Source organism: Ambystoma mexicanum, chromosome 4q, assembly GCF_040938575.1.
Source record: "Ambystoma mexicanum isolate Mex_15411 chromosome 4q, UKY_AmexF1_1, whole genome shotgun sequence".
Classification (NCBI taxonomy): domain Eukaryota; kingdom Metazoa; phylum Chordata; class Amphibia; order Caudata; family Ambystomatidae; genus Ambystoma; species Ambystoma mexicanum.
Genome location: NC_090928.1, coordinates 213,207,405 through 213,233,113, shown reverse-complemented (window position 1 = coordinate 213,233,113; position 25,709 = coordinate 213,207,405). Strand labels below are relative to the sequence as shown.

The window sequence follows — 25,709 nt, the reverse complement described above, 5'->3', positions numbered from 1 at the left end:
AAGTACCTGGACAAAGAAGCCACAGCGGATGTTCTTCTTCAGGTGTCCCATTATATAGTGTTTCCAGACACTTCACCCCTGTCTGCTCTGTTTGGAGGGGTTCGGCCTCCTCCGCCCCAGTTTAAACACTCTCAAGAAGGGTTTCCCGCTTCTCTCTGAAATGAAGACTGGGATTTTGAGGGAGTGGGATGATCCGGACAGATCGACAGTCCCCAGGTTCCCTGCCAAGCTGTATCCCTTGCAGGGCGAGGAGGTGGCCCTGCCTCAGGTGGGTCTCGTGGATGACATAATTCTCAGTCTGGTGGGGAGGTTGTCCTTGGCCCTGGACGATTCTCTTCGGGACTGAACGGATCGTAAAGTGGATGCCTCCTTGAGGAATGCTTATGGTGGGGCTCATTTGGCTTTGCGGGCTGCCACTTATGTCTCATACATGGCGGAAGCTGCCCTTGGGAGTCTGAAGTCTGCCATGAAGGCTGCAGGGAAGGGCTGGGATCCTGCACCCTTCTGTAGGCCGTCAAGTCTCAGGTGCAGTTTTTGTCGGACTTGGCGTGTTATGGTGTGAAGGTGGCCGCCCTGTCCATGGGTTCCATCGTGGGGGGGTCGTTGACACATTCTTACAGGGATTGGAAGACAGATGCCTGGCAAAAATCTACTGCCATGAAAATTCCCTTTGAAGGACGGATGCTGTTTGGGGATTCCCTGGAGGACAAGTTCCATAAGGTCTTCAAGGCGGACAAACACGCTGGCCAGCTGCTTACAAAGTCTGCCCCTGCTCACAGGTGTTCTGCAGGGCCAACTGCCCCTCCACATCGGGCTTAGTCTTGGCCTATGCCTGGGCGGAAGTGGCGCTCAGGTCCACCGCCCCCACACGCCCTCGCCACCAGAAGATCTGACAACGGGTCTGTAGAGGGCCGCCTGACATTCTTTTGGAAACAATGGTCCCAGCTCTCGGGGGATGCCTGGGTCAATCATCTGGTGAGATGGAGGTACAAGTTGGAATTGGTCTACCCTCCTGTTCCATCTGGTCTGATCCGGACACCCCTGCCCAAATGCCCTGTCAAGAGGTTGGCCATGCAACGGGCATTCCGGGAACTTCGCTCCAAGAGGGTCCTTCGGAAGGTGCCTCAATCAGAGAGGGGTCTGGGGGTTTACTCCATTTTCTTTCTGGTGCCCAAACCTTTGGGGTCTTTCTGTCTGATTTATAAGCCTCAAGGTCTTGAACCAGCACATTCTGACTCAGAGGTTCAAATTGGAGTGTCTTCAGCGGGTCATTTCTCTGGTGAAGAACTCGAATTTCCAGGTTTCCCTGGATCTTCAGGACGCCTACCTGCACGTTCCTATTTGGTCTGCCCATCAGATGTTTCTCAGGTTTGTGGTGGACAAGGATCATTTCCAGTTCTGGACCTTGCCCTTCGGTCTGAAGTGGGCTCGCCGGGTCTTCACCAAGGTTCTGGGCCGGTCGTCACCGCTCTGCACCTCCGGGGGATTTAGGTATTCCTGTACCTAATTGACTGGCTCCTGAAGGCTCAATCGAGGGTTCCTCTGCTGCGACACCTGGAGTCTACATGTGCTCTGCTGACCTTGCTGGGGTTTCTCATAAACAGGACAAAGTCTCATCTGCAGCCCTCACAGGATCTTCAGTTCATTAGGGCCAGGTTTTGGACTGCTGGGGGCGTGTTCTTCTTCCCCTTGTCAGAGCTCAGACACTGCAGGATTGCCTGGTGCATCTTCTGGCTCGGGAGTCGGCCCCGGCCAGGGACTTTCATCGGGCTCAGGTGTACATGGTGGCGTGTGTCTTCCTTGTTCCCTGGGCGAGACTTCACCTACGTCCCCTGTTTCTCCATATCCACAGGTTCTGGAAGAGTTGTCTCTGGACTTCGAGGCTCCTATCCCTGTGGGTCCCCCCCTCAGGGTCTAGCTTCCATTGGTGGCTGCACCTGCCCAATCTGTTGTTGGGGGTTCCCGCTTTGTCCGCCCTCTCTGATCATTGTTACCATGGACGCCAGTCTGTGCGGTGGGGGGCGTTAGCTGCAGGAGTAGTGGTCCTGGAGGGGATTGGGGGATGCGGCCAGGTCCTCCAACTGGAGGGCGCTCTTAGTGGCCTTCAAGGCTCTGAAGTCATTTTGCCCGGTCTTGGTGGGGGCAGGCTTTTCTGCTCCGCTCGGACAATACTGCCACTGTGTTGTGTAGCAACCGCCAGGGGAGCTCTCGGTCTCGGTCTTTGGGGTCTCCTGCTCTTCTCCTCTGTACTTGGGCAGAGTCTCATCTTCTGTCGCTGTCTGCTTGTCACATCAGGGGCTGGGATAATGTGGTGGCGGATCGCCTCAGCTGTGTGATCCCCTCAGGGTAGTGAGTGCTGCGGGAGGTGGTCTTTCGGAGGGTCTGCAGGGTTCTAGGGACTCCTTGGGTGGATTTGTTTTCCTCTTCCCCTGCCTGTGAAGGTTTTTCGCCCCGTTCCCCTATCAGGGTATGGGGGGTGGATGCGCTGACCTCCCCTTGGCCACCGGGGCTCCTGTATGCCTTTCCACCCCACCCTCTCATTCAGAAGGTGTTGCTGTGCATCCGGTACTCTCGGGTGGTGGTTCTTTGTTCCTCCGCATTGGCCTTGCAGGTGCTGGTTCCCCATTCTCCTGGACTTGGCTGTCTGCCCCATGTTGCCTCTCGCTGGGAGTCTGGGTCCGGTGGTGGGCTCCTTAGGAGTGGAAGGTCCCAAGAACCTAGTCTGGGAGGGGCTTGGAAGCTGAAAGGGGGCACCTAGTTTCTAGGGGGCTCTTTGACGAGGTGGTTTCTCACATTAAGAACGACCAGCGTCGTCCTACCTTGAGGGCCTATGAGAGAGACTTCATGTCCTGGTGTCTGGGTCATGGCGGTTCCCCCTCCTTGGGTTCTGGGGCTCCTGTGCTGCAGTTTCTTCAGGATGGATTTAACTTGGGTCTCTCTGTCTCCACTCTGATGGCGCAGTCGCCGCGATTCACGCCTTTGGGCGTCCGGCTGTGGGTGTTGACTCCTTGGTGGGTCTCCTTCTCCAAAGTTTTTTTCTTGCTCGGCCAGTCCTTGTTTCTGGGTTGCCCTCCTGAGATCTCCCGCTGGTCCTTCGAGCTCTGATGTCTTCTCCTTTTGACCCTTTGTCTGAAGTTCCCCTTCGGATCCTCACGTTGAGTGGTTTTCCTGGTGGCTATCACTTTAGGCACAGCGATTGATGCCCTCTCCTGTGAAGCACCATACTTGGGGGTTCCCCGATGCATTGTTTCTTAAGTGCCACACATCTTTTCTTCTTAAGGTGGTTTCTAAGTTTCATCTTGCCCAGGACATTTTTCTTCCTTCCTTTTTCTGCTCTGCCTCCTCCCCGGAGGAGGTTAGTCGGGCCACTCTTGCAGCGGTCCTTTCTCCTCTATTTGGAAACGCACTAGGGCTTTCCGTTCCACTGCTAGCCTCTTTGTTACCTTTGGTGGGTGGTGGTCCCCGCGTGGAAGGCGTCTGTGCGCACCATCAGCCGTTGTCTCCGGGATGCAATCGCTTTGGCTGACTCATCTGTGGGGTCTCCCTTTCCGTCTGGTGTGCAGGGCAGGTCCACGAGGGGGATGGATGTGTCGTGGGTTGAGGCCTGCGGTGTTCCTATCCAGAACATTTTCTGCGCCGCCACCTGGTCTGAGCCACACACTTTCATTAACCACTACTATTAGAATCTGTATGGCTGGGAGGCAGGGGCCTTTGGGGCGGGTCTGTTGAGTGTGGCACTCTTGTGAAATACCTTGTTGCTACTGTCTGGATTTGTGCAATTCAATAAATTGGTGTTGGTCGGGTTGCATTTTCCATTTGCCTTTTGGTGTTTGTCTTTGCGCTCGGCCGATTCTCTCTGGAGTTGGCGCGTGTCATTGATGAGTGCTGGGACGAGAAAGAGTGGACATGGAGGTAATGCTCATATTACCGTATTCTTCATTACTCATTGTCCTTCTCTTCCTCGTCCCAGCACGAGTTTCCCGCCTCTCCCTTCCCTGTATTGAATGGGCCTATTGGGCAGTGTTACGTACTGTTGGGTCTTGGAGAAGGTGGGCTGTTATGCCCAGAGGCGGGAGGTGGAGGGGGCATGCCTGAGGAAATTAGAAGTAGAAAGAGGGTTCCTGTATTGAGGTGGTACACCTGATTGATAATTGCTGGGGTGAGGAAGAGAAGGACTAGGATTAATGAAGATTACAGGTAAATAATCTGAGCAGTAATCAAGCTGTGAAAAAATGTGAGAAGTAATTGGAATGTTCGCTGAATATAAAGTTATAAATAGTCTAATTTTGGGAATATTATATAATTAGAAATGGGCTGACGGAAGGGAAAAAGAAAGAGTAGTGTTGAATATGATCCCTAAATTAAGAGTCGACAAAGAAAGTGGAAGTTGTAACTCAGGATGGTAGAGGGTGAGGAGAAGAAGCAGGAAAGTACAAAATGTGGGTCTTTGAAGGTCTAAGGTGCAATGAGCTGGTATTGTCTGGCTAGCCCACAGACAAGACAAAAGAATAGAGTGCATTCAGTCAGAGAAGGTAGAACAAGAAAAGCAGATTTGTGAATCAGCATCGAAGTGGCAAGAGAGATTAAAAGAAGAAATGATATGAGAGATGACTTGTAAAGAGGAAAAAGTAAAGCACCAAGCATGGAGCCTTAGGCGCGAGCATAACAAAAAGAATAGGAAGAAGTACCTTTGCTGTACCAAGATACCAAATACGTACAGCCAGGAAGATTAAGAAAACCAGTGAAGAACAGTACCAGCGAGCCCACCTGAAGAAAGAGAAAGCATGACAATAGAGTGATCCACTGTGGCAAAAGCTGCAGAAAGATCTATTTGAACTAATGTGATTGTTTGGAATGCTTGGCAGAAAGATCAGTTAGTTAAATGAAAGAAACATAGGAAAACCTGACTGAACAGTAATTAGAAACAAATGAAGAACAAGATAATAGGATAGCTGTGGATTAATTCCAGAATTTTTGAAAGAAACAAGTTGGAAATTACAAAGGCTAGACATGTCACGAGATGGCTTGTTTAAGATTAGAATTATAGTAGCGTGCTTGGAGTCGGACAGGAAAATACATACCAGAAGAAGAAAGAGTACAAAGATAAAGTATCAGCAGATGATATGAAGTAGATAAAAGAGTAGATTGAAGATGTTCTGGCACAGCAGCTGGAGAATGACAATGAAAATGTTGTAAAAACGTTGCCAATCTAGTATCGATTATTGGAGAAAAAGAAGAAAAAACTACAACAGCAGAACTAGAAGGCGACATGAAGTAGGAAATAGAGGAATAAGAAGAAAAATAGTAATAGAGAGCCTCAATTTTATCAGTGAGAAAAGATGCAAAATCAGAGGCAAGCAATGAAGAAGATTGAGAGGTATCTGGAGCAGAATATAAAAGGTAATTAACAATACCAAAAAGATGCAAGTATGAGTAGTACAACTCTATACTATACAAGAATAGAGTTGTAGAGTAGCACAACTCTACAACTCTATAAGAGTTGTAGAGTATTGCTTGTTGGAAAGGAAAAGAGACTGCTCATAATTAGAAGAGTGAGTAGAAATAACTCCAGGTACTCAAAAGGTTGATATTTCTTCCAAGTACGTTCAGCACACTGGATAGAAGTAACAAAGGTAATGAAGTTCCGGAGTGAGCCAAGGTTAGGGGTGAGTGGTTATGATAAGGGGTAAAAGGCTTGGATGGATAAAGGGAATCCAGCATCGAAGCAACTGACTTTGAGCGAGATAATGTAGGGAGGATGGGGAAAGAAGATCAGAGAGTAGAGATAAAAGTGGACGAGTCAAAGGATTGAAGATCACGTCATAGCTAGGCGATTGAAGAAGTAGGGGTTGAAGAACAGTTGAACTGCGAGAAAAGGAACAGGAAAGAAGTGGTCAGCAGAAATGACAGGAAAGGGTGTGATTATCGGAAGATTATTTATCCAAAGATGTGAAGAAAAGGTCAGAATAAGAGCCAGAGGGAGGAGAAAGATTTTGAGAAAGATGACGGGAATTGAATAACGGGAGACGGGAGGTAGAGCTATTTGTAGTAAAGAGATGAAGATTAAAATAGCGAAGAAAAAGGATCAAGTAGATGAAAACAATGTAGACCGTAATTAATCTAGATCATCTCAAAAAGAAGAGTGGGCCTCATGGTCTGTAAATAATAAGGGAAGACACAGGCGAGGGTTTAGAAAAGGTTGTAAAATTAAATTCAAAGGAAGCGAAGGAGGGTATGTTAAGAGCACGAGAAAGAGTGATTCCCAAGTAGAGTGATATAGAATGCCAGTATCACTTTTCCTGAGAGACCAGGATAATGAGAAAAGGCAGTGGCTAAGGACAACATAGCAATAGGAGTAGCAGTGTTAAATGAGAATCCAGGATGTAGTGATAAATAGAAATTGAAGTTCAAGACGGAGAAAGAGATCTAGTGTGAAGTAGGCCTTATTGCATAAAGAGAGTGAGCATTCCAGAGAGCAATAGAAATGTGAGGAGCTAAAGCAGGGGAAATAGGAGGATAGAACTTATTAGGCAGTATACAAGTACGCATTGAAGGACAGTAGGAATGAGGAGTGCAGGCAACTGGAATAGAACCAATCGTGGTAAATAAGAGTAAGAAAGAAAAAACACTACAAAAATATATAATGCCCTATTTAAGGTAGATGATAGGGACAGTAAATGTTAACACACAATGCAGGGGTCTGTGTTCATTTTGGGAACAGCGCTGACAATTGTCAATCTTCTGACTCAAAGATCAGATACATTACTCATTTTGCTAATCAGCATGTGAGATTTTGAGAATTCCTGGACAGTACTGGGCAGTTCTAAAATCAGATCTTGATCTAGCATCATGCTTTATAGCTTCTCCTTCAATCTCTTTTTCTGAACTCCCTACAATAGGTAATTTGTTTTTCTGAGCCTCTTTCGATCGTTGTCAATTTTCAGATACACCCAAAATATCTTTTGGTTACGAATATTCACAAAATTATTTAACCAATAGCATGGTTAACTGCTTGTCGTCCACCTACATGGTTTGCATGTTATACGATTTTGGACTGAGTTATATAAAATCGACTGTTACAATAATAAAATTGCGTATAGAAGAACACCAAGTGCAATTTGTAACGCAGTTTCCAACTATTCAGTGGAAATTCATTTCCAAGAAACACGTTCATGGGATCTAAATTAAGTGCATGCTTTTGTTATTCAGAAAGTGCACCTGCATTTGAGAGCATTTGAGACGTGGTGATTTCGAGTGAACATTAAGACAAATGCAGACTAAATGGATTCATTGTCTTAAAATGTTAGCCACACAGGATGTGAATATTGATACTGATTTACCTGTATCGTTAAGATAAATCACATACATTATATCTGGGTGTGAGGAGGATTCAAAATGTTGGACCTTCTTTGTTTTTCCAAATCACTATAATCAAAAGTCTTGTATCTGGTTTTGTTTCTCTCATTAGCTATACTCCTGTAGTATATTGTTGCTTGTTTGTACTTTACCACTTGATGCATTTATTCAGAGTTTTGAAATTGTTTTTATGGACCAAAGTGTCTTATGTTTTCTCTTTATACAATCTGGGTAGTATACCTTTATCTTAGTAAAGCTGTACCACCATTTCACCTCTCGCTCCTTTTTCATTTACTCTATACATTTTGTGATCATGATGATACACACGTATTCAGGATACTAACTGTACTGAAGACCTACAAATGTTGTATACCTAATGTTTTTTAAGAAAGCAGATGTGTAACTTTGCAGCTTTTTTTCTGTAAGAAGAATTGCCTCATTTTCTGCCAGGACACAGTGCACAATTTCTTCATATTACAAAGTTTTGTTTTTATTACACCACAACTGCTCAACAGAGGAAGGGCATGTACCTAATGCACATGGTGTTTTGATAATCGTTTTCAGCCATTTCAGTCTGGAAAATTGGGAGCAAAATGGACAATTCGGATTGTTCAATAAGATTGTGTTCCAACGGACTTCATGCAGTGAATGCATTTAGCATTTTGGCTTGAAAGTTGCACATGCACTTGTCACTTTCTTAATTTAGTACAATAGTGTGCATTTATGAAATTTCACTCAAGTTGTTTAACCAATTATTGAGCAAAAACTAATATAACTCCATTTGCAAATTAAAATTGGTGTGTTAATTAAAAAAAATTGTGTCTTCCCCTCTCTTTTGTGTATTGTGCAATGTATAAAACCTTTTTTTAAAGAAGTAAAAGAACATTCTCTATTTGAAAATTATGGCAGTCTCTTGTGTTATGTCCTGTCAAATGTCCACTGTAAAATCACCTTTTACTGGAGGAGGTTCTGTATTTCTGTAACTGTATATTCTTTGTATCCTGTAGGACTTGAGCTGCCTTTTTGAGTTATACTTGGGCCCACTTCAACATGAGACCTATCTCACCCAAGATGAGGTAAGAATTAATCCACTTTGGGTATTATCATTGTATCACCTCTGCAGGCAGGCATCTAAGAGAAAGCCAACAATAGCTATTGTATATTCGATTCATCATTTTATTTCTTCCAGATGACACGCGCAAGTGTGCCCTAATTGATGCTTTTCAGAACATTGCAGCACAAATAAGGAGCAATGGCCAAGAACACACAGGTGTGAAATTCATCATTTTTTTGTTTTTTTCTTTCTTCTCTTAGATGGAGTCCTTGTTTGGAAGTCTACCAGAAATGCTGGATTTTCAGAAGGTATTTCTGCAGACTTTAGAAGATGGGATTGCTTGCTCTTCAGATTTTAATACACTGGAAACTCCATCTCAGTTCAGAGTAAGCATGTGTTCCTTCCAGATCATCATTGTAGTTCAGAGTCTAAACATACCCTATGTTAGATGCATTGTTATCTATATGTTATCTCTCTTCACCCCCTTCCCTGCCTTCAAAATAATTCTGAAACAAAATCATTCTGAAGCACAGGTAACGTTTATGTGAGGTCATGTTTAAAAGTCTATATCCCTGCCCATATGGTGAATGGCCAGTATGTTGAACTACATTTCATTCTAAAAATACAAATAAAGGTCACAAATAAAAATGTAAACGATGAAATGGACAAGAAAACAGTCCTACCAGCCAATCACTGCAAAGCAAGTATGTGTCAAGAAACATTCAGAGGCCAACGATGCAAGAGATTTCTGGACTAGGGCAGGTCCCATGCTAGGATGTTTGCCATCCTTGACGAAGTGACATTTTGTCCCTACCTTATTTTAGGATTGAGCCACATTCGTTGCTTGAAGAGTCAATTTGGTTCTTCCCACTGGTAGACCACCATTTTGGATAGTGCTGCCTTACAGTCGGTATAGGAGTCATGTTTTAAACGTTTTCTGCAAAGAATATAACTTGGGTGCTGCACAGATCAACTAGAAGACAATTTGTAAATGGCGAATGTCTGTGTGCTTGTGTCTTGTCATTTTTACAGCAAGCTACGAGTCAACAGTGCACATATTTCAGTCTGATCCCTGAATTCATAGTTTATTTGGCAGGTTCAGGCGGTTGCCGTGAAACAGTGGGGTTGATTACGAATCCAGCAGTGCATTAACCTTTTGGCGGTAATTGTATTACAGCCACTTTTTTGGATGTGATGGAATTACTGTGGGTTTTACAGGACCGCCAAATTCAGAATTGGCATTAAAGTGGAAGATTTACCTCCAGCCAGCTGCTGGAGGAAATTCCTCCACTTTAATGCCAATATTTGGAGGAATTACCCTGGGTGGAAGTAGCACCCTTGGTAATTACTCAAAATTCCCCATGTAGTGTTATGAACTCCATGATTGGGGACGAACACTGGCACTTATATTGTGGCGATCATTCCACCAAACAGAGTGGCAGCAGCAGTAGCCAAACTCATAGTGAGGTACATTTTCCTGTTTTCTTATGTTCTCATGCTGAAAGTAATCTATCTAACATGGGTCTATTGTCTCTACTCTTAACCAGTAAAGAAAGGCATTTAGTGGTGCTAGGCAATCCTAGCTGCCAATTTCTTTGTTTGGGTTATTAGGTGTTGTTTGCGACACCTGTAAGCTGGAACTATTGAATTGGAGCACAGATAGAGAGGAATGATGTATGAGGAGGGGAACAGAGTCTGTAGGTGTTTGGTTATGTGCCCACTGTGATGGGTAATGAGCAAGAGTCAGACACAGAGGCATAATTCGATTGCTATAGAATTGTATTCCCAAAAAGGGGGTTGGAGGAAAACCTACCTTTCCCTACAGCTGTGAGGGGTTTCCCTGCCTCAACCAAAATAACTAGTGTCCAAGTCAGGATGTCCAAAAGTAAAAGCCCTCTGTCCTGTGTCCAAAACCTAAGCTGACCCTCACATTCTAAACCAAGCATAAAGTGAAAGGTTACATGTTATTTTGGCTGCGTCCCGCAGCTATACTTTGCAATTTCATCTTTAAGTTCCAAAATGGTGCACAAAAGGAAATAAACAATCAATGTTCCGCAAGAATATGAAGGGGGCTCCCTTACCATAGGATTCCACAGTTCCTTTGTTAAACGCAGTGTCTAGATATCATCAGATATTCACTTCCTCCTTCTGTTTTTCCAATGTTGCCAACAAATCAAGAAATATCTTTTACCCTTGTTTGCAAGGCTTGCAGCGTAATTGTATAGCTTCTCCTCTTTTGACAATCACAAGTTTCAATACATCGGTTTATATGGCGCACATTTTCAAGAGATTTCTCCATCTCTTTTAAAGAACAAAACTTCCTCTCGTTTGCGGATTTCACAGGGTCAAGAGATTGTTTTTCTTCTCTGAACAACTCAAAAATTGAAAACTTTAATGTCTTTCAAACCAGCCTTCCTGCTGTACTCTCCTGCCAGGTTTTACCTAAGCACTTAAATTGACAATTCTCCAAAACAACACGCATCTCAGTTCATAGTTCTCAAAACAAGGCACCCGGTATACTCTCCTGCCAGGTAATACTCATGTTTACTTGTATTGTACTTTACAGTCTTATATTCTTTTTACATGCCTGGTATACTCTCCTGCCAATGCTTCTCATATGTGTATGCTTGTGAATTAGGGTGCGAGTCCCAGGACTACTTTCAATGTGCCTGGTATAGTCTCCTGCCAGGACTTTGCCACACTTCATAAATGTTTCCCTTCTGCCAAATTGGGTTATTCCCTGGTTTTCACAGTTTCTTGCTTGCATTACAATTGTTGCTTGCTCAAAAGTTCCAGCTCCCTTGGTCAGGTTCTCTGAACAGAGCTCTTCCTTCTCAATCGCTGTGCGTTTCATGCAACAAAGCACCCTGGTGTCCCCCTTCTCTGGGATCACCGGTAGTTTCTGACTGCATCAGTGTCCCGCGGCTGGCTTTCGCTGAAGCAGTCTTACTTCTCTTTGCATCGCATCTCCTGTACTCTCCGGTCTTCTCCCCGCTCTGGGATTCACGTCAGAGCTTCCGCTGCTCTGTATATAGCGACACTGGTCCTCCGGTCTCGTGTATCTCCTGCCAACGTCTTCCCGACCGTTGTTCTGCTCTGCTGCAAGCCACGTTCCTTCAGCTTCCTGAACCTCATCGGAAAAGGAGATTCTCCATCTTTCTGTCTTTTAAACTTCCCGGTACGGGTCACCTGATCAGAATGACTAGACTGCATTGCATGCTTCTTGTTGTTAATTTGCATTGCTCATGTCCTCTTCCTCATCCCAGTGGATTCATGGGAATCAAGATGCATTTGCCCATGGCTTTCGGTATCTTCTACTGCACAGTATGCCATACAGGTTTGAGAGGGATTTAAAGCATTATTATTATACGTCACTTCAAGAGGGGGTTTATTATGTGTTTTCCATGGTGAACTGCCTCCACTCTTCCTGGGTTAGTCTCCCCCATGTGGTCCTCCGACAGATAGCCACCTCCAGGGTTCGAGTCAGGTAGCTTCTCCCCTTCCCTGCCCACATGGGAGGAGTTGCATTCATCCACAGAGACATGATCACCATGAGAACTATCCCCAACGCCCAACTCAGTTCTGCTGAATCTCTCTCAGTGAAGCTATCCCTCTCACCAACCAACACAGCTACACTCCACCTTTTATACAGACCTCCAGGTCCACTTGGTTCTTTCACCGATGATGTTACATCCACATTGTCTGCCAATACGAAGCCCAACTCTCAAGTATTGCTACTAGGTGACCTTAATCCTGGCCTTGCCGATCCCAAAGACCACAGGGCCACTGAAGTTGCCACTTCCCTTTCCAACTTAGGTTTCCAGCAGCGCATTCGTGATCCTACACACAACAAGGGCAGAACGCTAGACTGGATAGCAGACCTCAACTGTAATATCACTGTCAGCTCCAATAATGCCTGCATCTGGTCCGACCATCTCATTACCTTCCTCATGCCAGCAACCATCCATCAGTCTACACCTACTATACCCACTAGAAACAAAAAGGACATCACCAGGGAGAAACTGCTTCCCCTCATCCTCCCTATTCTGAATACCTGTGCCACGCTACATAAGGACCCCACCGTCCTAGTAGATACCTTCAACAGCACCCTGCTCAAAGCCATCGAGACCATAGCCCCACTAAAAATTTGCAAAGCCAAACAACAGTCCCACCTGAATTCCTGGTTTACCCTGCAGCTTAACAAGCTACATAAAGAAAAGCGTAAGGCCGAAGCACTGTGGAAAAGCCATCCTACTTCAACTAATAAAGACTCCCTCCTTATCACCTCACTCAACTATAAGGAAGCCAATTTTCAAGACAAGAAAGAGACGTATAACATACGCATATCCCAAGCAGAATCTAACACAAAAGAACTCTTCAAAATCCTTAAAGAATTAGAATCACCATCACCCGCTCCCGACGCATGTACTAAGGACAGCACCTGGTGCAACACTATACAAAATGCACTTCTCAACAAAATAACCACCTTGCAACGCAAAATCAATGATAAACAAAATTCTCTCCACACGCCTATCTTCAATAAAACCACGCCACACAAAACTATCACCCAAGACTGTCCTCTGCCTTTCAGCTTTACGCCACTTACCACCCTTAAGGTTGAAAAATTCATCGGCAATTTAAAACCTTCCAACTGCCAAGGGGACGTCTGCCCAGCTCCTATCATTAAGGAATCTGGCCACGACCTTGCGCCCTTCATCATAACCTTCATCAACTCTTCTTTTCAATCGGGAATAGTCCCAAACAACCTGAAGGATGCGTGGGTTATCCCCCTCCTAAAAAAAACACCCTGGATCCTGAGGTCCCCACCAACTATAGGCCTGTCACGACTGCCCCTTTTCTCCTGAAAATCTTAGACCGAGCAGCGTATCTACAGATTCAGAACTACCTGGAAACTAACAACCTTCTAGGCTCTAGACAATCCGGCTTCAGACCTAAGCCACGGCACAGAGGCAGCCCTTCTAGACCTCAAAACTCAAATTGAGGACCTCAAAGACAAAGGTAAATTAGCCCTGCTACTATTACTAGACCTATCTGCTGCCTTCAACTTGGTCAACCACCAATTCCTCTGTCATCCTCTAAAAACGGAAGCTTACTTTTCTGATAATGCCACTAACTGGATCAAATCATTCCTGGATAATAGACACATGAGGGTATTCTCCCCCATCTCCTCTGCTGACCCTGCGCCAGTCCCTTGCGGTATCCCCCAAGGGTCCTGCGTATCCCCTATGCTCTACAATGTTTTCACCAAACCCCTGTTTGATGTGCTCGATTATCTGGGTGTCACCTACACCAATTATGCCGATGACACCCAGATATTCATCCCTATCACGGGTGACTACACGGTAGACTCGAAAGCTTTAAATGACATATAGCACGTCATCCAAACCTGGATGGCACAACATGATCTCTGTCTTAATGATGATAAGACTGAGCTCCTCATACTTGGAACACAGCAAAGACTCAACAAGTTGAACCCTATGTTCAATGCCTTCAGTATAGATGGTAACCCCATAAAAGTTTCCAGAGATACTAAAACACTTGGCATTTACCTAGATTCCACTCTCTCCCTCCACAGACAAACTAACGCAGTAGCCTCCGCCTCTGCTTACACTTGCAAGTTGATCACAGCCTGTCGCCCTTTTCTCTCCTCTCAGAACTGCACCACCCTTGCTAAGACCTTGGTCATGTCCAAACTGGATTACTGTAATGCACTGTAGCAAGGCACCAACCAAGGTAATATCGACAAACTCCAGATTGCACAAAATAACGCCATCCAAGCTGCCCTCAACATCCCTAGATCAGCCCATATCTCTGAAACCAGGAAGAACCTTCACTGGCTGTCAGTAACCCAAAGGATTTCACTAAAATCTCTTGCCCTGACTTACAAATGCTTGCACAACCAGGCCCCGAGCTATCTATCCTCCAGGTTTACCCAGTATACCCCACCTCAATCACTAAGGTCTTCCACCAGCCAGAGCCTACTGATCCCTAGATTCAAGCTCCAAACAGCCGGTGGGGCCAGCTTCCCAGTTCTGGCAGCCAAACTCTGGAACTGTGTACCTCTCCCTATCAGAAACTTGCCCTCCCTGAATTCCTTCAAACACAGAACCAAACTGTGGTTAGTCTCATCCGAAGACGAATTGACAGCTCGATAAGCATGCCTTTGATTGTACTTGATCACGAATCTGTATTGTGTGTGTATTCCTATGTTCAACTTTATGTCCTATTTATGTCTTGTAATGCAATACCCTGTTGTAACCATTGTCTCAAGATACGCGCCCGGTAGCCTTCGGGCCTGGTTTGCGCTATACAAATAAAACAAATACAAATACACATTCAGGAAGAGCTTCCCCAAGGAGGCAGTGACGGGTTGTCAGATGTGTCACACCACCCATTGCCTCCCCATGGCCATGCTAATCCCTATGGCCATTACCACCCATTCCTATATCTTCCATCAGCCCCACCCCCAAACACTTCCTCATGGGAACACTTTGATCTTGCTTTAATCAAGCCTTAAGATCAGGCTTTGCACTCAAAGTGCCAGCCACTGTTTGTTCAAAGCAGTCTTCTGATAGCTAATGACTTAATTGGAGTTATAAACACGCTGCTGGTGCAAATAAATGTCTTATCAGACCTGCCATAAACCACTTGATTCATAAGCACTCTGCGCCTTCTTCCCTGAAGTCGAAAGGTCGAAGTGGGCGGGAGCGGTGCGCCTATATTTTTTTATTTTCAAGTTTCACTGTTCTATACTTTTATTTGAAAATGAAACCATTCTGGAATGGTTTAGTTTTAAAATAAAAGTGTAGGAAGAAGTTGAAGCTTGCACTTCAGTGCACTGCACTGAACATTCCCTTAAATAGCAGGTGTTTTTGTGGTTTGGATTCTGTGTGGGAGGGGGTGCAGTGATGGTGTTTGCGGAGAGTGGGGGCATGCCAGCAGGGAACCTACTTCTTTTCGTACACTTCGACCACTGCTGAAGTCCTATTACAAACAAGCTTTGGCAAATCCACTGAAGTCCTCTTTAAAACAAGCATTGGTAAAGCCAACATTTTTGGCTTGTGCATGCTTTTTAAGCTGTTGCCAGGGACTGCTTTTAGATGCCCAGGGATCACACCATTTGCACCTGCTAAGAACAATGGTTAGTTAATACCAATACAGCTGTGCCTGGCAAGTGCCTTTCCCAGTCTTAGGGTACATTTTAATTTTAATGCCTCTACATGAATCCCCCAGCACTTTTTGCTGGACGTATGGATTTTTGGTCTGTTCGCCTGAGTGAGTGGGAACCTTTTTCCACACACTCATTCTTTTACCTTATCTTTTGGGATATTTTGTATTTATTTTTGTAACGGTCTTGGAGAAGTGCTTTCCTCCGATGACATCTCTCATTGAATTTTGCTACACACATCACTCTGTGCAGTGTGGCTGGGAGCCCCTTGTTTTCTGTTATTTTCCCTATGAGAACCCATTTTCCCAAGGACAGGGGGATATTTCCTTCATACCTTTTTTATATTGTGAGATCAGCATACTCCTGCCCCCTTTTGTGGAGTGCTGAGGTTTTACTGTATCCCCTTTCTCACTGTTCCTGTAACCTTTTGGTTACAGTGACAGGGAAAACTGAATGGCTGCTGGCAGTGGTTTTATCCTACCTACATTTGTGAAATGTTGACTCCCAGGCTGTACTCCGTCGTAATGCACAGAAGGGTCACCATTGACCCAAATTGTTGGCTGTATTCTTTTTTTACCCTTTCTCTTTTGGTTGTCCCTTCTTGGTCTCTTTCTTCTTCCGTGCTGGGTGAGGGGGGAGGGCCTGGTTTGACTTTTGCCTTTGGCAGGAATCCTTTGTGAAGCCTGCCAAGGCACCAATGTGTGAGCACAGGACACTGTGGAGGATTCCGAAACTCTGCTGTTCTGTCTTGTGGTGTACCTGCCTGAAACCAGTTCCAACTGTGAGGGATGACTGTCCTAAAAGGATAGCCACCACCCAGAGTTTGAATGGTCCATGGGTGCTGATTGGCTGGGGTCCTGCATTAAAGGCATGGATCCTGAGGCTGAGGGCAAGCTGCCCCATGGAACAGAAGAATTGATGAGAAAAAAGAGGAGAATATGTCCGCAGCCACTCCCAGATGTTCCAAGCATCAGGAGAACTCTGAAGAGGACAGATGTCCCCTTTAGACTGGTGGGACCCATCAGTCTTGAGACAACCTGCATTTTGAGCCATCCCACAATGAGTTGTAACCTTCACAGGCTGCAAACTGCCAATACCCTGGTATCCTTGGCCACTGTACTGTGCATCGTCTTCTGAAGATTGAATCCTCCCAAAACTTTGGTGGACTCCTTCTGGACATCAAGAGGCAAGATTCCACTCCTTCAAGTCCCCTCGCCAGAGTGCTAGACTGCGAAAGGAGAGGAATCAACTGGGTGGTAATCGTTCTTGACTGGTGCTTCTCGAAAGGTGCCAAAATCGCAGAACCAAGAAGAATCCGTTGCTGAGAGCCTCCTTCGCTCGACTGCTGCTGCGAGGTCCACTCCAGTTTGCCTTCTTTTATCTGCCTGACCAAGAATCTGTTGACCGGGTTGGTTGCTGCTGCATCGTGAGAACATTGTGCAGCAACTTCTTCTTCACTCCTAAGGTACTGTGAGACTCTTGGTAGAACTTACCTAGAGCTGAATCGTTGCTCCTTTGTTGCTGGAGTGCTGATTCATGTGTTTTGGAGTTTGCCTGTACACCTTTGCCCAGGCCTAACGCCTGTGAGCCTACACTGAGACTTTGCTGACCCTTTTTCCAACAAAAAAGTTAGTTACTTGTTACAGAAGACATTCGCTGGAAGTTTTGAATTTTCTACAGCTGTGCCTTACCTGTTTTGCCCTCCACACTGATTCTGAGACACTCCTAAATAGCTAGGGTTGGCCCTCTAAAGTGTTAGGCCTCTGTGAAATGATTGCCAAGCATTTACTTAGATTGCATTGGTTTTGTTTCATTTATCTTACCTGAAACTGTTATTGCAAAAGTATTTTACTTAAGTTTGAATTGCATAGTACCATTCAAAAAAAGTATTTCAAAGTGGTTTACCTACTGTGAATAATGCATTGGTTTTTCTAAAGTTGCTTATTGTGTATTATAGTACTTACCTTTTAACTTTACCTTACTGTTATATATATATATATATATATATATATATATATATATATATATATATATATATATATATATATATATAAAATAAACACTGTTTTTCATATAGCCTTTAGTGTGTCAGCGTTTCTTTGGCCTATGTGAATACTCGAAGTTCTTTGTACCACCTACAGCCCTGTTCACCCCTCCTAAGATAAGCCTGGCTGCTCAGCCATTGCTACCAGCATACGTGTGTGGTTCAGGCCGATATCAATAATGTAAATTGTCATCAATAATGTAAATTGTTCCTTGTATTGTTTTCTGGTTTTATTCAATATCATATATTGCTTGTTGTATTTGCTTGTTCCTCATGTAAAGCGCTTTGGATTAAAGCGGTATATACATCTAAATAAATACTAATACAAATACTAAGAGTTGGAGCTCTGTGTCTCAAGTGCGAGTCCTTTAAAGTCCTGCCTAAAATGTACTTTTATTAAACTCCCTAGCACCATGCCTACACAAAAGCCCACACTGTTGGCATTGCCTTTGTGCTTGTCTTTCTTGGCGTAATATTTGAATGCCTTATTTCATAAAGTTGGTAAATGGGGGATTTGCATGTATTCTCTGCTAGGATAGAATCTCCCTAAACATGTCTGGAAGCAAGATAAAAGATCAAAAACGTTATCACTTCCAGCTCTATCCATCCTTTCATGCAGTCATTTGACATTTACAATAAAAAAAAGGAAATTATAATTTTTTGAAACGTGACAGCAACCAACTCTTAGTTGTCCTATCTCATATTATGCCTTTGTGAGAACAGACTCAGCTTTTCTCCGCAATAGATATTAGATCTGCAGATGGATGATCATTCAAAAGAAAGAGCTAGTTTCAGTCTGCATTGTCCACCTCTTCCTTTTTAAGAGAGGAAATCGATGAAAGTTCGTTGTAGGAAAGATTAGCACATTATTTGAGTTTGACTTGGTGTTTCTTCAGCTAACAAACGTTGTTTGCAAAGAGGAAAACATGAATACATATTTAAACGTGGGCTTGCACTGAGCTAGTGAATCGGGATCTTAAACAGACTATCCTTATTTTTAGTCTGATAGTCTTGCTAAAATGCTGTTCACTCCCTCCCCTATTAATTCTGGGTTCAGATCAGAATGTTTGTCCTTGTGCTGATGCAGAGGTGGTCCTTCGAAAAAAGGGACCTGCAGAAAGTGGCAACCATTGGTTCGAGGTATGGTGTGAGCTTCCGGAGAATAGGCTCACACCACCCTGCACTAACTCTAAGGGAACCAAGATGGTAATATGGTTCGATCCTTCAATCATGTAAGCTCGACTCTAGCAAATATATGGCGAATCGAAACGTCCCCATTGGCCTGTTGTCTGCAGCCTTTTCACTTTTATCATTTTTTTAAATTAGTTTTTGCAAAGTATGTCCTCTTGGGTAGCCTGTGTTTTCATGTTCTCTTTCCTGCTTTCCTGTGTCCACGCTATGGCTCGCAGGATACTCTGCACCCTTGCACCTCCTTCATGCCTTTTTAATACTAGTCGTGCATTTGCTTGATTTCACCTGCTATTGTGCCAACACGACACTAAAGTTCTTCAAGCTTAGCCCCTTTCTATGGAAAGGGAAAGTCATGAAGAGGATGGTTGGTAGTAAAGAGACAGATTATGGCGTAGACCACTATATATCTTGGGTACCCTGCTCCCACTGTTTGTATCGTTTACCCTGAGATGCCACTGTCTTCCACAATACTACATGGGATGCTTTTAAGTAAGCGTTGCTGAGGGAGAATGTTATTTTTCAAAGATTGTCTCTCATCACCTTCAGTAACTTGCATGTCATTTACGCAGATTCAACTGAGGGACGGGGGGGGGGGAAGTATAATCTGCTCATGTAAATAGTTGAATAAAAAAGTGTTTCCCTGCTCTTCCTGTGTATCAATGAAATACATTCATTGAAAACTGTGATGTACTTCATACAACAAGGGAAGTTGAATAATGTGTCGGAGGAGAAATGTTTGTCCAGTTTTCCCTTGAATGGCGATTTCTCATTAGAAAATGCAGAGATTGTGAAAGAATGCTTATGTGCCATTAGAAATTGTTACTAGCGTAACCAGTATCGCTGGCAGCGAGGCCTGTGCCGCATAATCCTATTTTTTAGCCTTGGAGTGTTGTCATTGTGAACACGTTGGCATGTCCCTGACTAGTAGAAGGGCAGTTCCGCCGCATTCAGCCTTGATCAGAAACACAGCTGCATGGTCCTTGCACCTTTGTAAACGTTGTCATTCAAAATCATAAGGTGTGCATTTTTGGTAAATAGATAAATAACTGGCTTTTACATCACAAACCTTACTGGATAGTATTTTCTTAAATCATTGAGTACAGACTGTATAGTATAGGTTTGTAATAAAATGCAAATCCATCAGTCATTAAGCATTAATACAGAACTGAATTGCTTAGACCGTGCAACAATGCTGGAAAGCTGTGTATGAAGCAGCAGCCTTTTTGCTGTTATGAAGTGACCTTGTAGCTGTGTTCTCCACGGTTCCCACTTGCAGGAGACACTTAACAAGTGGAGGCTTCCAGCAGTATGGTAATGCACCCTTTTCCATCAGGGTTCCCTTTAGGGAAGTCTGTACGGTGAGAAAAAAAAATGACTAATGAGGCAGCAGGGTCCTCCAGTCGTAGTTCTGTTTTCATTACCAAGTTGGATATAGCCCATTTTTTTGTCGCTTGGTAAACTGCTTAGGCTCATTGTGGAAGTGTGTTATGAAACACTGTGCTCTGGCTGCAGTTGAACAGGTACCAAACACGAACAGTGCGATTGTGGCAGGTGTAAAAGTGAGTTTACTGGAGACAGTAAGCTGCTGCAGAAGAGGCCAGCATTCTTTGAGCAACCACAGAACTCGAGCTCCATCGGTTGCTGATGCTTCCACCTCTTCATGATCGGTCTTCCAGGGACAGGTCAGCAAGGCTTGCTTGGAGCAGGGGCTTGTCGAGGGCTCGCAACTTGACTGGGCCGACCGGGTTAAGGCAAGGGGTTGCAAGTATTCTTTACCCTCTGGTCAGTCAAAGCGCAATCTCTATGAATACTAGGCAGAGCTTTGTTTCAGAACAGTTCTTGAACGAGTCCAGCGAACTGTGGGGCTCCCCCATGCTTCCTCTATGCTATTTGTCTTTGCCACTCAGCGCTTGTTTTGATAATGTGGGGATGCAGAATGTATCTGTTATTCAGCGTTATTTGGGGCTGAGTGGGTAACTCAGTTCCAGTTTGCTGGGTTCCATTCTTTCAAACTTTGCCAGACACCCATTCACTGGGTGGCTGCAACATTCAACTTTCACTGGCTTCTTGTTGTGCTTTCTCTCGGGTTTGAATTCAACTTTCACTCCAATGTACCTTTCACAAACCGGTAATATCTAGTTATGGAATCTGGAGTCCTCACCCTCAAAGTTAGGCAGTAGACATGACCAAATATAATAGCCATATCCCACTCATTCTATTATTGGATCTACACAGGCTGTACCCCACTAGTATCAAAGATTGCCACCAACCATTGGAGCCCCCACAGCCAGCTGCACTATGGTGAATAGGATGTCTGTTAGGGTAGAATTCCATTTTGGTGGTTCTGGCGTCCCATTTCATGGGACACCTCATCTATTCACATTTTTCCACTTTGGATTTTCGGATTGCTTGCTTATTTTTGAGGTCAGAGGGAGTTCAAATGGTTTACTTACCTGCTAGATGATTTTTCACCAAGTAATTGCTGCTTACATTTTGGGAGCACACTTGGCCATACTGGGCAAACTTGGGCCTTCTACAGAGAGCTCAGGTTTTGATTTCTGTCAGCTAGATGTCATTCCTGGGCTCTCCTAATCCTACCCCTGGTGCTCCATATTGGATGGGCTGGGAGCTCTGTGCTGAAACCATTTCTGGGGGTGGGGGTTTACCACTGCGTTCCCGCTTTACCACCTCGATTGTGTTCCTTGGGATAAGAAGCTGCTGCCATCCAGAAGGGTATTGGTACCCTACTATCCCACCTCTCCAGTTTTTATGGGCCGTCCTAGACCGTCTCCCCCATTGTCATGGGACCATGCTCCGCTGGCTGGCTCCCCCATCTTGTCCAAGCCGCTTGGGTGGGTTCCTCTGTCTTTCTGGAGATACCTTCACTGTTTCCCTTCTGGCTGGAAGGTCCTTATGACAGAATTCGATTTGTGAGGGTGTGCAATCCTGAGCTTTTTTTATTTTTGCTGTGCAAAATTATGGTGATGTTCTCCCTCAGAAAGTGGGCTGTTCTAAACAGGCCTCGCAATCAAAATGCTCCAAGCTGAAAAGTAAAGTTCACACTTGTGTACTTTCCCGGACACTTTCTACTGCCACACCAGTAGGTGAAATGGGTTACATGCAATTACAACGAATGAAATAATAATGAATGTAAAAATAACTTATACAAAATAACTAATTCCAAAATAACTAATTTATTTTTCGATGTTTTGGGAGGCGTTCCCCTTCAAAGACCCCTCCCCCTTTTTTAAATAATGCTTTTCCACCACCCCCAAAACCACTATTCCCTCTCATGACCCCATTTTTTGTTTTTTTTCTTCAAATTTAGTTATTTTGGTATTGGTTGTTTTTTCATGCTTTATTATTTTTGTTCGTTTTGTATTAGATATAATCACTGCATACCGGTGAAATGTGATTTGGCGACATGGCAGCTACATAGTAGCATGAGCCTTACTAAAACAGGTTGCTGGAACTCCATTCCAACAGCCATGGGCTAACTTAAAAGGTACCAACACCATTGTTCATAATACCTTTAACTGCATAGCCTTCTTTGTCTGATGTCAGAGCTTTGGCTAAAGATAAACGCAAGCTATATTCAAGGCAGATGAGGAAGTACAGCTAAGATTGCCAAAATAGATATAATTTATTTCCAGTCAAGTCAACATCGGCTTTATTTGGTATTAAAAAACCATAAAAGCAAAACAAAATACAGCGAGTCATTTTAGAACATTATCAGGTGCTTATTAAAAACCCTTCTAATGTAAAAGACTAGGTCGTAAAAGGGCTTAAACTCGATAAGACAAAACAAAATACAGCAATTTGTTGAAGACACTGGCCCTCATTACAACCCAGGCGCTAAACCATGGCGCTATTAGCACCATGGTTGGTGCCGGTGTTGTAACGAGTCCGCCATGGTGGAATGGGGAAATACCGCCCCATTCCAAGGTTGGCGGGCGGTATTTCTCCATTTCACCATGGCCCTTCCCCATTCCCATTTTTTCGCCCCATAGGGCTCAATGGGACTGGGGAAGGCGCTAAGTACGGTACCGCAAATTGCGGTACCGTAATTAGCACCGAGGTCCCTTTGCGGCACCCTACTTTAACGGCTGGTAAAACCAGCCGTTAAGGTCGGGTCCCACAAAGGAACCTCATAATCGGGGGTTAAGGGTTTAATGGCGCCGACACCTTTTACGCGGCCGTTAAACCCTTAACGCCAGGGTCGTAATGACCCCCCACTATCAGATTCTGAAGAAATAAATCATACATTATAAAGCGGTAACATCATAAGAGTTTAAAATCAAAGCAACAAAACACTACTAAATGTCAGGAACCAGAAATAGTTAAAATGATAGCCACTGAAGAGAACTAAAAAGCAGCACTCCTGTATAACAAGTATTGGTAATATTCGCAGGAACAATAGCTGGGTGTCTGCATATTATGCAGATTCAATCCCAGAGGGAGAGTTTACATTTGTCAATTTGTTTTTGATAGCTCTATTCCTCCTCATCCATGTCCGATGGGGGTATTTGGCCACAAAGTGCACAGCATCTAAATCGCTGGAATTCTTACAAAAATGTATTCCATCTTCTGTCTGATACATGTTTACCAACCTAAAGAGAGGGAATACATGTCTAGCTCTCAGGTCCCTATAACCTGGACAAAATAACATAAAGTGGGCAATTGTTTCATCTTGAGCACCACATGCTGGGCAAAGGAGACCATCGGCGCAAACCCAGTTCTTGGTAAAGCTGGCAACCCTCAGGGTATTCAATCTGAATTCAAGCTTGGGTCTCAGGTAGGACTGTCCAGTTCTGGGCTTGAGATCCACTACCTCCATGGTTCCCCTAAGGGCCACGTTACCAGCCTGTTTCAACCTCTCACTGGATAATTTCTTCATAACCTGTGGGTTTTCCCAAAGATCACCCGGGTTTAGTTTGTTCAGGCAATATTTCACATGCTTAAACCAGGGTAATGATCGAGATCCTTCCAGGCTCAGGACATGTCTTAAGACATCCCTATATCTGGACAGGCCTGGAGAAAACCATATCCTCGTCCAGCAAAACAGTGGTTTAAGACTAATAAGGTTTTCTATTGGGCAGAGGTCACACTTAATGTGAAGGAAACATTAGGGGTGCACTCCCCAGTAGCTTAAGTAGGGATTTCAATAATATGTTCTCTACAATGCATAGGCCCTTAGCTTTCACGTGTCCCCTAGATTTCCATGCCATGGAGGGCTGCTGGTAAAGCTTGGTGATTATAGAGTTGTAATGGTGGGGTAACTGTACTTACACCCTGCCATGGCAGGCCGAGAATCTACGTATGCCACCCCTATATTTCTCCAAGGTTACAATGGCCTTTGTTAACTGTTGTGTCCAAAGGCCAGTTTCATAAAATCTTGTGCCCAAATAATCATATGCCTGTACTTGCTCAAGTTTTTTTGGCCCTCGATTTCAATGTTACTGGTGGTATACTTGGCTAGTCATTTTCTAAAGACTATAGTTTTAGTCTTGGTCTTCATTGAAGATGAAGTTCTTTGTATTTGGTGGTAAATATAGCACTTTAGTGTCCTACTGGAGAAAAACCTGACTGCAGCTGGACACTGGTGCCCAGATTATGCTTGCGGAAGAGGCAAGCCCTGCAAGTGTCCCTCGTCACTTTTCCTTCCTGGAAAGGGCAGAAGATACTCATTTATTTTCCCAGAAAACCAGTAAAGGATCCCACAGGACCCCAAGAGCCAAAGGAAAGTGTTTGGCTTCTCTGCAATTTCAAGCCACTTTGTGATGCTGCAAAGTGACAACAGAACCACCTTTTGGCCCTCTCTCAGCTTCAAGCAGCTTCAAACTAGGCCGACCCGAACATCCCCGCCTATTCCAAGCTTCTTTGAGCCGCAACCCTTTACCACTTGTCAAACCAAGCTGCTTTGTTGGATTCAGTCAAGACTGCTCACTGCTGAAGCTGAATATCCACTTTCGTTGCATTGAGGCCCTTGTCAAGTCTCTGAGCTGTGCCGACTTGACATCACCTGCCTATGCCAAGCTTCTTTGGGTCACAAGCCATTGCAGTTTATCAGCTTGTATTGCTGTGCTGAAACCCATCGAGCCAACTTGCCAACCTGAACCTGACTGGATGTGCTCCCTGCTAGAATTCTCCAGTCTTCAAAAGCTAACTCTCTGCAAGTCAGACGTTTCTCTAAGCAGGGTGTGGGGGTAAATATATCTTTCTTCAGCTGAAGCCTCCCTTTGGAATGGCCTTCCTGCCCCTCTCCATCTTCAGCCGAATCGCCTTAAATTCCGGAATCTTCTCAAGACCTTCCTTTTCTCCTCATTCCCGCTCCCCCCTCCCCTGCTAGTTCCACCTGCCTCTGTCTGGTGGCCTGTACCCCTCATGAGCCTTACTGGGGCAAACCCTCCTTCGACCAGTCTCCCCCTTACCAGCACTTGCCCTCAGGCACCCTTCCCAACCAACCTACTGAGTCCAGTCCGCCTCCCCTCCCTCGCACTAGTTGACCCCTAACCCCTTTGCGTGAGCACTTGCCCTCATGGGGCTCCCTTAGCACTTGCCCGGCCCCTTGGCCCCCTCCACCTTGCACTTCTCCCTCATTCCATCTCCCTGCACTCCCTCTTATTGCACTTGAACAGTCTGAATGTCACAAGGCCTAGTAGGACCGTTACTGTTATTCTCCCCTGTAACCCCATCCCCCTACCCCTTGTCATTTGGCGGCTCAAAACACTTTTTGATGTATAGGCCCATACAAATGCTCAATAAATAAAAGAAAGCACACAGAAATCTGTCTCAATGCTCTTGAGAACCTGAAAGAAGACCATAAGGTATATATTTGGGGTTGTCTCTATGACCCTGTTCTAAGGGCCCTAGTG

At 44.6% G+C, this 25,709-nt stretch overlaps 1 protein-coding gene across 4 annotated transcripts in view; it reads left to right on the top strand.

The window, feature by feature from the left end:
* The window catches only part of TIAM2 (TIAM Rac1 associated GEF 2), a 552,861-nt gene that overhangs the window by 453,055 nt on the left and 74,097 nt on the right, over positions 1-25,709 (top strand). For all 4 annotated transcript variants that reach the window (XM_069607743.1, XM_069607744.1, XM_069607746.1 and 1 more), the window contains 2 exons: positions 8,364-8,432; positions 8,671-8,796. In XM_069607743.1, the coding sequence (XP_069463844.1) occupies positions 8,364-8,432; positions 8,671-8,796 (195 nt within the window). The remainder of the gene's footprint in view (positions 1-8,363; positions 8,433-8,670; positions 8,797-25,709) is intronic.